Source organism: Mixophyes fleayi, chromosome 2, assembly GCF_038048845.1.
Source record: "Mixophyes fleayi isolate aMixFle1 chromosome 2, aMixFle1.hap1, whole genome shotgun sequence".
Classification (NCBI taxonomy): domain Eukaryota; kingdom Metazoa; phylum Chordata; class Amphibia; order Anura; family Limnodynastidae; genus Mixophyes; species Mixophyes fleayi.
In genome coordinates, this window is record NC_134403.1 from 115943593 (window position 1) to 115958041 (window position 14449).

The 14449-nt window shown below is 41.2% G+C and overlaps 1 protein-coding gene across 2 annotated transcripts in view; it reads right to left on the reverse strand.

Moving 5' to 3' along the window:
- Positions 1–852: 852 nt before the first annotated feature.
- RBM26 (RNA binding motif protein 26) overlaps positions 853–14449 on the reverse strand; it is a 114709-nt gene continuing 101112 nt past the window's right edge. For both annotated transcript variants that reach the window (XM_075199880.1, XM_075199881.1), the window contains exons 20-23: positions 5211–5399; positions 3569–3655; positions 2282–2395; positions 853–1648 (exon numbers count right to left, since the gene is read on the reverse strand). In XM_075199880.1, the coding sequence (XP_075055981.1) occupies positions 1559–1648; positions 2282–2395; positions 3569–3655; positions 5211–5399 (480 nt within the window). In that variant the 3' untranslated portion in view covers positions 853–1558. The remainder of the gene's footprint in view (positions 1649–2281; positions 2396–3568; positions 3656–5210; positions 5400–14449) is intronic.

Genomic DNA, 14449 nt, shown 5'->3' on the forward strand with positions numbered 1-14449 from the left:
TTTCTGATTAAGTTCTTGAAGCATGTCACATGTTCTAAAATTCTTAAGGCGCAAAATCTATAAAAAAAGTAAATAAACACATTTACATTACTCATTAAATTCTCATATGGCTTTACAATTTGGATATCTATATTGAAGATATCAACAAACAGTTTTAAAATGTATATATGAATAGTGGATTCTAGAAAAGAAAATAGAAGGCTAACAGACTGCTCATATTTCCATCACTTAAGAGTCCATTCAAATAATTCTCATTGCTCCTTGAGGCCAATTTGACGGTGTCAAGAGACATCTTAACACTGCTATGTGGGTGAAATTCCCATTACATTTCAGGAATCAATTCTGAGAACTACACCATTTTTGTGACGTTTAAGATCGTGAACTAATGACTAGTGCACAGTATTCTCAAGTAGACTTTTCCATTCAGAATCGTAAAAGAGAAAAAAAAAAACGCAGTTGTAAGTTTTGTGTACATATTAGCTCCTGAATAAAAAAAACTAATTTTAAGTGAAGGGGAAAATTAAGAGTGTAGAACATTTCTTAAACGCCCTCTACTTTTGCCAAGTTTAGGTACACAATCAACGACTATATATGTGTTTTGGGTTTTTTTTAAATTAGATTTTATGCGAGTTGTCAAATTGGTTTCCACTTTAACAATGTTTGCTCTTCACATATTTATCAGTAACAGATAAAGAAAATAAACATGCTACTCACCAATACCTGCATTTTTTTTCTTGTTTCAAGACCATTCGGATGGACGAAGTTCTTTCAACAGCCATGTAAACACGTATGCCTCTCAGAACAGTTAGTTAGTAAGTAACCATATAAAGACAATGCACTTTCCATATAAAAGGATTTTTGCATGTTACGTTAGATGTTTAATTGGACAAGACAGCATGAAATCGTTAACTTGTGATGAAGTTGTAGCCATTGGAATGGTTTAATTTTTTTCTTCTTTTTTTTTTTTTTTTAAACCCAGCTTTCATTATTGTTTTTGTCGTCTTTCTTGGACCATTCCATTTTCTTTATTTTTCTTTTTAACATACTAGTCACAAGGACTTATATGCAAAGCAGTTGTACAATGTTATTAAAACCCATACGTAAAATACGTACACAAAATAAACCGAACAAAAAGGCTACTACATAGTAAAGCCTACGCATAGCACTATGTATTATTTATATATAACAATTGAGTTTCCTGTTTAGTATTCATCTACATATGTCTGAAAACATTCATAGATTTTAAAGCAAATTCTGTTATCAGGAAAACAAATAACTTGCACTTGACAAGTTCTTTAAATTAGAAATGAAATCAGAAATTGTACACCCAGCAAAAATGTGTGTAATAAAACCATTGCATATGTGTCAAGAATGATGCATTGCGCAATCATTTACTGAAATGTGACAACAGAAGGCTTTCATGTCTTAAGTAAGCTATCCAAACCAAGTGTGCACTACATCTTTTCACACAGAAACGCAGGAAAACATCCTATGGAAAAGTGCTTTAGGTGATCGCAACAGTCCAGGCATTTACAGCTGAATCATCAAGCAAAAAGAATCATCTTCTCCAAGACCGCGACTCATTATCCTCCTCCTCTTCATCGTCGTCCTGCAGCAAAGAGTCATCCACAACAGAGTCTTCCTGCAACTGGAAAATAAATACATTTGATTAGGGGAAAAAAAAAATAAAAAAAAAAATTTAAAGCGATATTGACACTGATTAAAAGAACATATAGGTTATCATAAAGGAACCTCTAATTGAACAGCCAAGTTAACATTCATCCACAGTATACATACAGTAAAGAAAGTTAGTGTTTCACTATCAAAGCTCTTCCTGTGCATGCAGACATAGATCAATTTCATATAAAGCTACTATATAATATGTGTAAAAGGCTTTCTTACCAACATGAGCAAATCAAACAATATAGGAACTCCTGTTTTCCAATACTGGGGAAACACTCATTAGTAGATGGACAGCTAAACACAAGAAACACAGCAGCAACTGACTTGGAAAAAAAACCTAATCTATGATCATTCTAAAACAATTATTGTGCTTGTAATTAAGCATAATCTTTAATAAACTAGTATCAAGATATTTTACATATTTTAGATATTGTACTGTGCTACATAGATGAAAAAAAGGAAACAAAACAGTATAGTTGGTGAATACATTTACAGGTGCTGCCTGTAACTGGGTGTAGTGATTACCCGCAACTGTCATTGATGCAAGCTGTAAACGAAGACACATACAGGTAAACATTTACTCTATTGAAACACTCACTTCTTCCTCCTCTTGTTCAGCATCTTCCACCTCTATGCTACTTGTATTTGGTGTTGGTTTATTCCAAGCTAATTTTAAGTCCTGTCCTTTGAAGTGGGCTCCATGGATTGCAGCCTAAAATTGGCAAACAAATAAGGGAAACATTATGAACTACAAACACCCAATTAAAGAGGAGTTGGAATGTATGTGGACAGATTCATTATTGTATGAATATAGGTTTGCCTCTAAATTATTGATTCTACCTTCATTATGAAGGAAGGCAGTTTATAATTTACCCTGTTATTTTAACATTTCCAGGTGTGAACACACTGAATGTGTGTATGTTACTCAGGCAGAATTACCTCTTTAATCAAAACAGATTTCATCAACATATAAAATCCTAATTTTGAGAAAAAAAAGTATCTGTAGTCCTTTTTATGAAAGGAGAATCAGGAAAGGAGCCATCATTGTGACCTATAGCAGTTGGAAAGACAAATAACCTTTGAAGAACAGATTCAGTAATTGAAAATGGAAAAGATCTAGTACTAAAATAGTCAAGTCTTGCTTGGTGCCAGCTGCACAAAGTGGCTGCTTTGGAAATTGTATGCTCAAATTAAAGTAACATGAAGCAGCATAAATCAGTGTTAGCAACATACCCAAATAACTGGGACAGTCACACAAGATTTATAGTACAATCCCAAAGTACAGAATAATGTGAAATGTAGAAACAATTACATGTTCAATGACATCTGAACATGAATTGTGTGATATTGAAGTCCTCAGGTATAAATTTTAAATCTGTACATATAAATTTATGATATATTTAAAGGATTCTAAACTCATTACCATGCAGCTGGTGAGCCTTCTGTTCATGGTCTAATAATAATGTCACACAAGTCAAATTTTTAAAAAGTATTTATATGGTGACATTTCAGATCAGAAACAATTTTTTATCTTTAGGGGAAAAGGCTTCAAACAATGAATCCGTTCAGGATATTCTGTCTTGACCTCTCAGCCAACAAGCACAAATTGTGCAGAACTAATGTAAAAGGTCACAAAAACCAGGCTTAAAAAAAAGCAAAATAAAAAAAACCTCAAGTCTTTATTGATGTCTTTGTTCCATTTATTTACTGTTACCAAAACAATCCATCTATTAGTATATAAAAATAAGTATAATGATATAATGAGTATGCAGTATGTGTATGCACATTTATAAGAGAGTATAGAGGACGTTATATGAAGAGTGGGTCCATGTTGGAAACATGTAGGGGAGGGTCAGTCTCAAACAACTGCAACATGTAAACTTACAGCCTCAGCTTGTCCTCTTGTCCTGAACGTAATAATTGCATGGAGAGAAGTGTCATCTATTTGGCAGTCTTCAATTTCACCAAATTGCTTTATTATAAAGAGACATATTGTGAAATATACATACATTATACAAATATAACACATTATAAATAGGATTTGACAGTGACAAACATGCATATAAACAGTATTGACTCCAATGAGACTATCCTAAAGATTAAAATGAAAAGGATAAGTTTCTGTACATCGGTTGATTTTATGTTCACATTTTAGCAAAGAAGAAAGAAAATAATGTCTACTTGTTATGTGCAGAGGTTACTGGGCATACATCGGGGTTGCCATATTTTTTGTCCAACCAAACAAGCAAAAGTATAGTCATAATCCTGGAAATATAGGTCTTATTTCATAGGGTTACCTGACAGCTATGGTTGTAGCTTAGCTTGAACCTGTGTTAAAAAATGCTACGATACTTCAATATAGATAAGCCTCAAATATGGATAAAGTTACTTTAACACTATCCACATTACCTCTGAAAATGCCCTGCAAAAATCCAGAGGGCAGATCTTCATTCCAAGCAAACAAGGCTACGTAACAATTCAAAAGTCAAGTAATTATCTAAACTTCTGACATACTAACAGTTTAAGCAAATGAATATATTTTTTTCTAGTATATACAGGGCTTTCTTTCAAAGTTTATAGTAGGGTAAATCTCCAATTTATGGGCATTACACACAATGAGTCACACAACCGGTATATGATGATTGAGTAAATTAACACACAAATTACAAACCGATGTGGTTACAGATATTTTGTATTTATCAAGTCTACTGCCACCACTCAGACTAGTATTAACAAAACAGTAACCCCATTTTCAGGCAGAATGGCCACTCTCCAATCCATGGATAAATTTTAGTGAAGTAGAAAATCATTTTCCCACTTCTCTATATTTACAGCAAATTGAATCAATGCCATAGATCGTGAGATACAAAAAAAACAAACATTAGTTCACACTGATTGCAGCAGATCTGTCACCTGCAGTGCCATGCATGCAAACCTGGGTTACTAATTAGATTATGGGGTATAAAAAGTACAGGAATCAACATTTCAGAGGGTGGAGGGTAGCCTATCCATGACCAAGCCCTAAGTAGCAACAGACAGTATTCAGCAATGTGGACCAACTACTATTATTTGCTGTATTCAATTGGCAAATGAACATCTGTTTCTGCTTTTCGAGAAAGTAGCAATTACTCCAGGCCAAAGAAATAGACAGAAATCTGTAAACCAGTCAATAAATGGGGCCGTCAATCAAGCTCAACTCATGAACACCATCATAAAATGCAAAGAGCTGCACACTTTCAATTCAAAGACAAAGCTAGGATAACTCCAAATACCACCAGATCAGCAGCCGCCTGCAAATCCAACAAAACCACAATCTCAAGATTGAAAGAGATAAGCTCAAAATTACACAATTGGTACAAGGATTACTTATTGCATTAACAATGCACTAATTTATTTTACCAGTGCCCAGTGGTAAAATAAATTAGTATTTAAAAATTAAAAGTGGTGCTTCTGGGCCTAAATGATCCACATGTGACATACTTGACTACTATATGACATTTTGCAAAAACAGCACTAACATTACCTACCGCAAAGTGCGGAAGAAGATCTTCCCTGTCACCTTCAATAAACCCAAAGATCTCTAGAGCTCTGGGACGATGGTCTACCACAGCATGAATGGGGGCACCTCGGCCCCTGCCTCTGCCACGTGACATTCCTCTTGCTCTCATACGTGCACCTCTTCCACGTCCATTAGAGAGAATACCACGCTTTGCAGCCTGCAAGGAAGAAATATTGAAATATTATAATTTAGAAAAATAAGGATGCAAAAGTAGATGGTTGCATTTTACTTCCATTAGCTTCTAAATTCTAAACTGGAAGAAAAAAAAAGTCAACAAATTACTACAAGAAAAAATAGCTGGTTAATATTCTTTATTATTAAGGAAATTTAAATGGTATAAAGATCCAAGAATCCTTATAATTGTATAAATTATAAATTATTTGACAACAAAAGTATAAACATAACTGGGGTTTTTGCATGTCAGTTAAATCTTCTTCTTTGAATCCATTGGGGAACACTGGAACCATGGGGTATAGAGGCTGTAGATAGCCAAAAAAAAGGAAGTCTTCCATGGAATACACTTCGACTCCAAAGGTTCAAAATTAGGAAATTGTAACGCTGTCAAAACAAAGTTTAGATCTCAAGGAGCTATAGGAGGGATACATGGAGATTGCACATGCAGCACTTCCTATAAAAAGGTCTGCACTTCTGGTAAAAGTGCCAGCTTCTTCTGAAAGAAGACTAAAAGTTCAGATCTTGGCTCTGTCAAAAAACTAAGTGTCAAACTCTCCAGCAAAAACATAAGTAAATGGGCCAACAAAAAAAGGTAGGAAACCTCTTCTTGCACCAGGAAATATACATCTTCCAAACCCTATGAATTACAAGTTTAAACAGGACGACCTCTGTTTAGATGGTTTCACCTGAGCTACCAGGAGTAACAGACACTGCTTCAGGAGACCGGCTGATGAGTTGATTGGACAGGTGATTGAGCGGATTCCGAAAAAAAAGTCACAATCTGAAACACCCTGGAGTGGTACCATGCTTATAGCACCGGCAGACGTCCATATGAAAGCCAATTGGGACTTTATAAGTCTCTGTAATGAGAGAATGTTGTATTCATGCAAACACATCTTCTGTAACCAGGTGTCAAACAGCAGCCCTACAAAAATCATTCACTGGGTCATTATCTTGGATTTTTGGTAGCTGATGGACTGATGGACCCATTGGACTCCCAAGGTCTGGTATGCCATTCACCCATGGGTCTGGAGTAAAATTGAAGATACTGCCTTAATTAACAGGTCATCGAAGTAAGGACCGATAGTCCACACCCCATGACTTTAGAAGAGAAGCCATAACTACCATGATCTTTGTGAGCACACTCCATGCCATAGTCAGGCCAAAAAGCAGAGCCTGAAATTGATAATGAGATCGGACTACAAATGTGAGAAGGCCCTGAAACTTTCCTAGATCAGGACACGCAAGTGACATGAAATCGTTCCGCTCCTTGCAGTTTATGACATCAGAATCTCCCATCTTGAACCTGTCCATCTGAAGTTGAAGGTTAAAAATAAGCTGCAAAGACCCATCTGGTTTTTTTGGACCAAGAAGAGATCTGCAAAGTTTCCCAAACTGTTCATCTGGAACTGGAATGACCACCCCTGAGGTGACTTAATAATAATACTTGCTTTCAGGTACGCCATTGGAGTCTTAATTGTTACTTTTAGTGGGAACTCGGGAGAGATCTTTGATGAAACCCTGAACTACAATTCCTCTCACCCAGGCCTCTGATGTGGAAATGAACCACAGATCCTAGGAGAGTAATAGAAAGGCTCCCACCACAGGTGATCCTCGGTGGGCAGATTGCCTGTGTTTTCTAAGGGTTTGCTTAGTTGAACAAGCCAGTTTCCCTCTTTGTTGCCTTCAATGCAGAGCAAAAAAAGAGGACTCACTGGAATTAGGTACCCTAAGCTTTACAGGAGAAACCAAAAAGTCCCAACTATAAGACCACTAGAATCGGGAGTATTATCAGGCAGGAAAGAACATTCCCCAGTTGTCTGGCTTAAAATACTATACAGCTCAGGACTGAACAAGACCCATAAAAGCTAGGGACTTAAGAGTCCTCTTAAAACTACACATCCATTTCTCAGTCCAGAGTAAATAGTGCGCCACGACCATAAAGGCTGAAATCCTAGCCCCAATGAGTTTAGTATCAATAGCTGCATCAACCAGATACTCTGATGTGCAATGTCAATTAAAAATTTGGCGTGTCCAACTACAGACTTCTGAAAGCTGTCCAGACCCCCTTTCCACCACATTCTTAACCAAAGCTGTGGCTAATATGGGTCTAAGAGAGGCCCCAGTCACAACTTATATAGACTTTAAAGTGGCTTTGAATTTCCCATTTGTGCTATACACACACTGCATTGGAAATGGGAATAGTTGCAATGTTTGAGGAGCATACTATGGAAGATTCCACCTTAGGAGAAGACTCAAATTTTTCAGTATTCTCACTAGGAAGAGTATAAAAGGTCTATAGTCTGAGAATTGGAAGCCCTTGTCAGGTTTAGTCCATGCCTCACAAAAGTAAAATTTCATAGCACTGAAGAGAAGAGAAAAAAATATACACACAGTTTCTTCTTCCTCTTGAAGAATGATAAGTCTGGAGTAACAAGCTACGGACTATCCTGAATGTTCAGGGCCTTTGGTAGCTCCCACACCATGTCTTCTACACCCTGCTTCTTAGAGGAGACCTCGCTCAAATATGAGGAATCCTCAAGATCCGAATCAGCACCAACTTCACATGAACACTCAGTTTGATCTCTCCCAGGGCTGAAGCACTGCAGGCACGATCTGTAGATGTACACTCTAAAAACCTCTCCAAAGGACAAGCAGACCTTTGGCTAAGCCCTGAACTATTTGTGCCAGACTGAGCCCAAGCCAGCTACTCAAGGATGTAAAAAGGAGGGCCGAAAGCCTCTGCCAAAACATCTCAAACAGAACAGGATCCTTACTTGAACTTGGTAGGGAAAAGATGGAAGGATTAAGATCTTCACTCACCCCCTTGGGTCACAATGTGAATTACACAATAGACTGGGCTTAAGTTTTATCCCAAACTGGTTTCGCCAGATTGGATGTGCGACACAAGCTGCACATAGTGCAATGGTCCCGGCTGTCCACTTCACAATTTTGACACTTTGAAAACGTAAAAGACACAACTGAAGTTGCCCCACCAGCTTTAGTTCTTGAACCACTCCATTTATCTGACATGACATAAGTAGATAAGAAAGTGGGGACACCTATAGTACACAATCAGAAGAATGAAACAAAGATTACAAAGACAGACCAAGACCCTTGCAGAAACTGGAACAAGCCTCCATTCTATAACGTTCCTTAAGAGAGAGAGAGAGATTGAGAAGCAGAGCAGCAGATGTGGGTCTCAATGTCTGACAGTTTAGGTGGACTATCCTCTGTGAGAAAATAACCAGCCAGGGTAGAGGTGCAAACTCAAAGGATTAGACCCTATCCCTTGGGCCCAGTACAAACATGGCAAACATCCAGGACAGCTGCCTACATGACAAGTAGTGCACAGTGAGGGGCTGTATGTCATACAGCCCACACCTTACAACTCCTCTCTCACCCAGTGAGGAGAAAAAAGAGGATTTATGTACTTACGTTAAATCCGTTTCTCTGATTCCGTCTGGGGGACACGGCTTACCATGGGTTGTGGAGGGAGCTTGGGGAGTTGGCACCTAACTAGTTAAGTTTTAGTACTGCCGACAGACCCCTCCCCTCTACAATCCCCGTGGACTCTTCAGTTTATTAAAAAGCCCTAGGAGTAAGGCCAGTCAAACAAGAGCACACAGAAGAACAGAAGAAGGGAGGGATCGCAGTGTCCCCCAGACGGAATCAGAGAAACGGATTTAACGTAAGTACATAAATCCTCTTTTCTCTTTCATCCAGTCTGGGGGACACTGCTTACCATGGGGACGTTCTAAAGCAGCCCCCTAAGGGTGGGACTACTCTGAAAATCCCGCTCGCAAAGCATTACGAGCGAAATCTGCATCCGTAGATGCAAATACATTAAATTGGTAAAATTTTGTAAACGTGTGGACAGAGGACCAGGTGGCTGCTCTGCAAAGCTGGTCCGCAGAAGCCCCATTTCTCGCTGCCCACGACGCCCCTACCGATCTGGTGGAATGGGCCGTAAGTCTCTCTGGCACAGGACGGTTAGCCTTTATGTAAGCATGTCTAATCGTTGCCGTAATCCATCTAGCGATGGACTGTTGAGGCTGGCCAGCCTCTCTTATTAGCATCATAGAGAACAAACAAAGAATCTGTACGTCTAATTTGAGAAGTTCTTTTTACATAGATGCGCAGAGCCCTAACCACATCCAACTTTTCCATAGTCTGGAGATCAGATTGGGAAGAGGATGAAAAGGCCGGGACTACAATGTCTTGGTTAAGGTGAAAAGCCGAAACTACCTTCGGAACGAAGGAAGGAAGGGTTCTTAAGACCGCTCTGTCCTCGTGGAAAACCAAATATGGTTCCCGACAGGACAAGGCTCCTAATTCCGAAACTCTGAGCAGAAGCGATAGCTAAAAGAAAGAGGACCTTCCAGGTCAACCACTTTAATTCTGACACACGCAAAGGCTCAAAAGGAGGCCCTTTAAGCATTTCCAGTACCAGGTTGAGATCCCATGGTGCTGTCGGCGGAACATAGGGAGGCTGAATATGCAGTACTCCCTGGAGAAAAGTCCCGATATCTGGTAGATCGGCTAATTTCATATGGAAAAATACAGAGAGTGCCGATACTTGGACTTTTAGGGAACCTAACCTGAGACCTGCCTCCAGGCCATCCTGAAGGAAAGCTAACAAGCGAGTGAGGCGAAAGGAGGATGAGTGGCAAGTCCTACCTTCGCACCATCTAATGTAAGCTCTCCAAATCCTGTGATAGATGCGAGCTGAAACTGGCTTCCTAGCTCGCATCAGGGTATTAACTACGTTGGGGGAGAAACCTCTAGCCCTCCAGAGGCTGGCTTCAACAGCCATGCCGTTAAACTGAGCCGAGGTAAATTCTGGTGTCGGAATGGACCCTAAGGGAGAAGGTCGTCTCAAAATGGTAGACGAACCCCGGGTCCTTCTGCCATGGAGATTATGTCCGCGTACCAGACTCGGCGAGGCCATGAGGGGGCTACCAGAATCACTGGCAGACCCCCCTGCCTGACCTGTCTGAGAACGCGAGGAAGCATGGAGACAGGGAGGAAATAGGTATCCCATCCTGAACTCCCATGGCATGGTCATGACGTCCACTGCCGCGGCTAAGGGGTCTCTTGACCTTGCGCAAAACGTGAAAACCTTCCTGTTGTGTCTGGAGGCCATGAGATCTATGTCCGGAAGACCCCACCTCTGAACTAGGGACTGAAAGACTTCCGGATGGAGAGACCACTCCCCCGGCATCATCTGGTTGCGACTGAGATAGTCGGCTTCCCAATTGTGTATTCCTGGGATGAATACAGCCGATATTGCCGGGACATGAAGTTCTGCCCAAGACAAAATCTGGGCTGCAATTTTCATTGCCGCTGCACTCTTGGTTCCTCCCTGTCTGTTGACATATGCCACAGGCGTGGCATTGTCGGACTGAATTCTGACAGGGTGGCCCTGGAGGAGGGATTGTCCTCCTTTGAGGGCCAAGAGAATAGCCTTCAGTTCTAACACATTTATGGATAGGGATGATTCCTGAACCGACCAAAGGCCCTGAAGGCGAGGTGTAGGATTACCGCCCCCCAACCTTTCAGGCTGGCGTCTGTCGTGGCTATGATCCACGCTTCCGGAGAGAAGGATCTTCCCACTGTCAAGTGATCCTGAATCAGCCACCACTTGAGAGATTCTCTGGACCTCGGGGAGAGAGAGATCTTCTGGAGGTCCAGGCGTAGATGGGATCCTGACCACTTCGTCAACAGGTCCCACTGAAAACAGCGAGAGTGGGCTCGACCAAAGGGAATGGTCTCGAAAGAGGCCACCATCTTTCCCAGCAGCCGCATGCACAAGTGGACTGATGGGCTGGGGGAGGACAAGACCTGAGATGTTATGCTTTGAATTGAAGCAGCCTTTTCGACAGGAAGGAACACCTTTTGCTGGCTGGTGTCCATGATGAGGCCCAGGAAAATCATGCGTTGACACGGAACCATCTGAGACTTCTTTAGGTTGATGAGCCATCCGTGACCCTTGAGAACCGCCAAGGCAAGGGACAAGTGATAACGCAAACAACTCTCTGAGGAGGATTTAAAGAGCAGGTCGTCCAGATAAGGCACGACTTGGATGCCCAGAAGGTGAAGACGAGCTGCCATAACCGACACGACTTTTGTGAAAACCCTCGGCGCCGTGGAGAGGCCGAAAGGGAGGGCCCGAAACTGATAATGGGAGGGTCCTACAGTGAATCTGAGGAGGGACTGATGGCCCTCCCAAATGGGAATGTGGAGGTATGCATCTTTTATGTCTATGGAAGCCATAAATTGATCTATCTCCAAACCGTTTATGACCGACCTCAGAGATTCCATCCGAAATCTGTCGACTCTTAGGTGCACATTGAGGGTCTTTAGGTTAAAAATGGGTCGGAAGGAGCCGTCCGGCTTCTTCACAAGGAACAGGTTTGAATAAAAACCCTGTCCCTTTTGGAATTCTGGAACCCTGCAGACAACCTTCTGAGAGAGAAGAGAGGCGACACAATCCTGTATTGCCTGTTTTCTGGATGGATCTCGGGGTAGGGGGGTTACGAAGAACCGATGGGGTCTGGGACCCAGCAGGTCTATCCTGTATCCCCTTGAAATAATGCCCCGAATCCAGGAGTCCTGGGAGAACTCTGTCCACTGTTGAAGAAAAAGAGACAGACGACCTCCCACTGGGGTTTCCTCCCGGGGAAACAAGTGGTCGTCAGGACGCAGGCTTCTCCTGAGTCCTGGAGGCCTGGCCGAAAAAGAAGATCTTCCTCTAGAGGAGGAGCCTCGGGCATTTGGCTGTTTACCCCTAAACACCTGTCCCCTGGACAAGGAGGATCCTCGAAAGGGCTGACGGAAGGAGCTGAACCTGGGTTTTCTGCTTCTACCTGGGAAAACCGGCAAGGAAGTACTCTTGCCCCCAGTAGCCTGGGATATCAAGGTATCTAATTCCGGACCAAACAAACCTGCTGCTGAAAAAGGAATGATTTCAACAGACTTTTTTGATTCCGCATCTCCTTCCCAGGATTTCAGCCATAGAGTTCTTCTAGCTGAAATGGATGCAGCCTGTATAGAGGAGGAGACAGCCGCTGAGTTTTGAGCCGCCTCATAAATGTACCCCGATGCCTCTTTTAAATGTAAGGCCAGGGGGAGTAATTCAGAACCCTGTAAGGTCTCTGCCAGCTGGTCTGCCCATACTTCCATGGCTCTAGCCACCCAAGCTGAAACTAATGTGGGTCTAAAGGACGAACCTGCAGCCGCAAAAATAGATTTCAGTTGGGATTCAACCTTCCGGTCATTGGCATCCGGAAGGGACGCTGAACCAGGAGCTGGAAGTAAGGTGTGTTTGGCTAAACGTGCTATAGGAACATCCACTTTTGGGATACTTTCCCAACGAATTACCTCCTCCTCCTGTAAGGGGTACAAGGAGGAGAATCTTCTGGGAACTGAGAACCTCTTCTCAGGTTGTTTCCATGCTCCTTCAGCAATATCTACGAGTTCCCTAGAAGGGGGAAAACGGCAAGCCTTTCTTTTGGCTTTCTTGAACAGAATTCTGTCTCTAGGCGTAGGATCCTCCGGTTCTGGGAGGTCTAACGCTTGTCTAACTGCAAAAACCAAATCATTAACAAATTGGTTTCTAGAACTATCCTCCTGTTCCGAAGACTGAACTTGGTCAGAATCGGAATAAACTGTCTCATCCTCAGAAGATTCCTCAGAATCTGAAAGGACCGTGATAGGGTTATCCGATCTAGGTCTCTTCCTTTTAGCGGACAGGATGTTTGGGGACTCAAGCAACAAGTTAAGCTTATTTAAACCTTTAAAGGAAAGCTAATATTCACAAAGAAGAGGTAGAGAGTAGAAGACGTGTATATTAGGGGCACTCTATGATTGTTTATTTATATAAAACATACATTTTAATGGTTCATTTAAAACGATAATGAAGTCCCAAATTAGTACCTTAGTACCACTAGTAGCGAAATAAAACCAAAATAATAATCAAAATAAATTTGTTAAAAAGGCAGAACCAACTGCCTAGCCTCGCTGTGTGATGTATTTTACAATTCCCTTAATTATATTATATCTGGGTAATATCGATCGTCAAGCTGTCCAGGTGTCTGGCATAATAAGCAGTTTAACCAAATCAGTATAGGCACTATTCAAAGTGCAAGAGAGATAAGCTATATCATTACAAACAAATCCTATTTGCATATATAGTGTTATAAATCCAGTTCAAATGAATTATTTCCTTTCAATACTTTATTGATAGAGGGAGAGACAATTTGATAAAGTTGAATATATAACATTTAGGATCGAATCAAGACCATTATGTTTTCTTCTATAAAGTGAATAGGTCTAGATATCCCTGTATAGTGAGAGTTGGTAGCGCGATTATATTATATCCCGTTTTACACCACTGTGATCTTGTTTATCACAGAGAACACCAAATTAGCTACCTTCCAATATCACTCCCTAATAAGATTGATATGGTATCCCTCTTTGAACTGCAAACACTTCCTAACAGATTGGTTGTAATCACGTTCCCCTCTATACAGAGTTGTGGGGTAAGGTGAACATATACTGCAGACCACCTCTGTTATATTGTAGCCCCTTAGTATATTGTAGCGTATCTCCCTAGTTTATACACAAAACGGCAGCATGAGTCACACATGTAAGCAGCACAGCGAGGCGGACGCCGACGCGCGTTTCGCTTACTCGCTTTAACAAGGCAAAGGCTTACATGTGTGACTTATGCTGCCGTTTTGTGTATAAACTAGGGAGATACGCTACAATATACTAAGGGGCTACAATATAACAGAGGTGGTCTGCAGTATATGTTCACCTTACCCCACAACTCTGTATAGAGGGGAACGTGATTACAACCAATCTGTTAGGAAGTGTTTGCAGTTCAAAGAGGGATACCATATCAATCTTATTAGGGAGTGATATTGGAAGGTAGCTAATTTGGTGTTCTCTGTGATAAACAAGATCACAGTGGTGTAAAACGGGATATAATATAATCGCGCTACCAACTCTCACTATACAGGGATATCT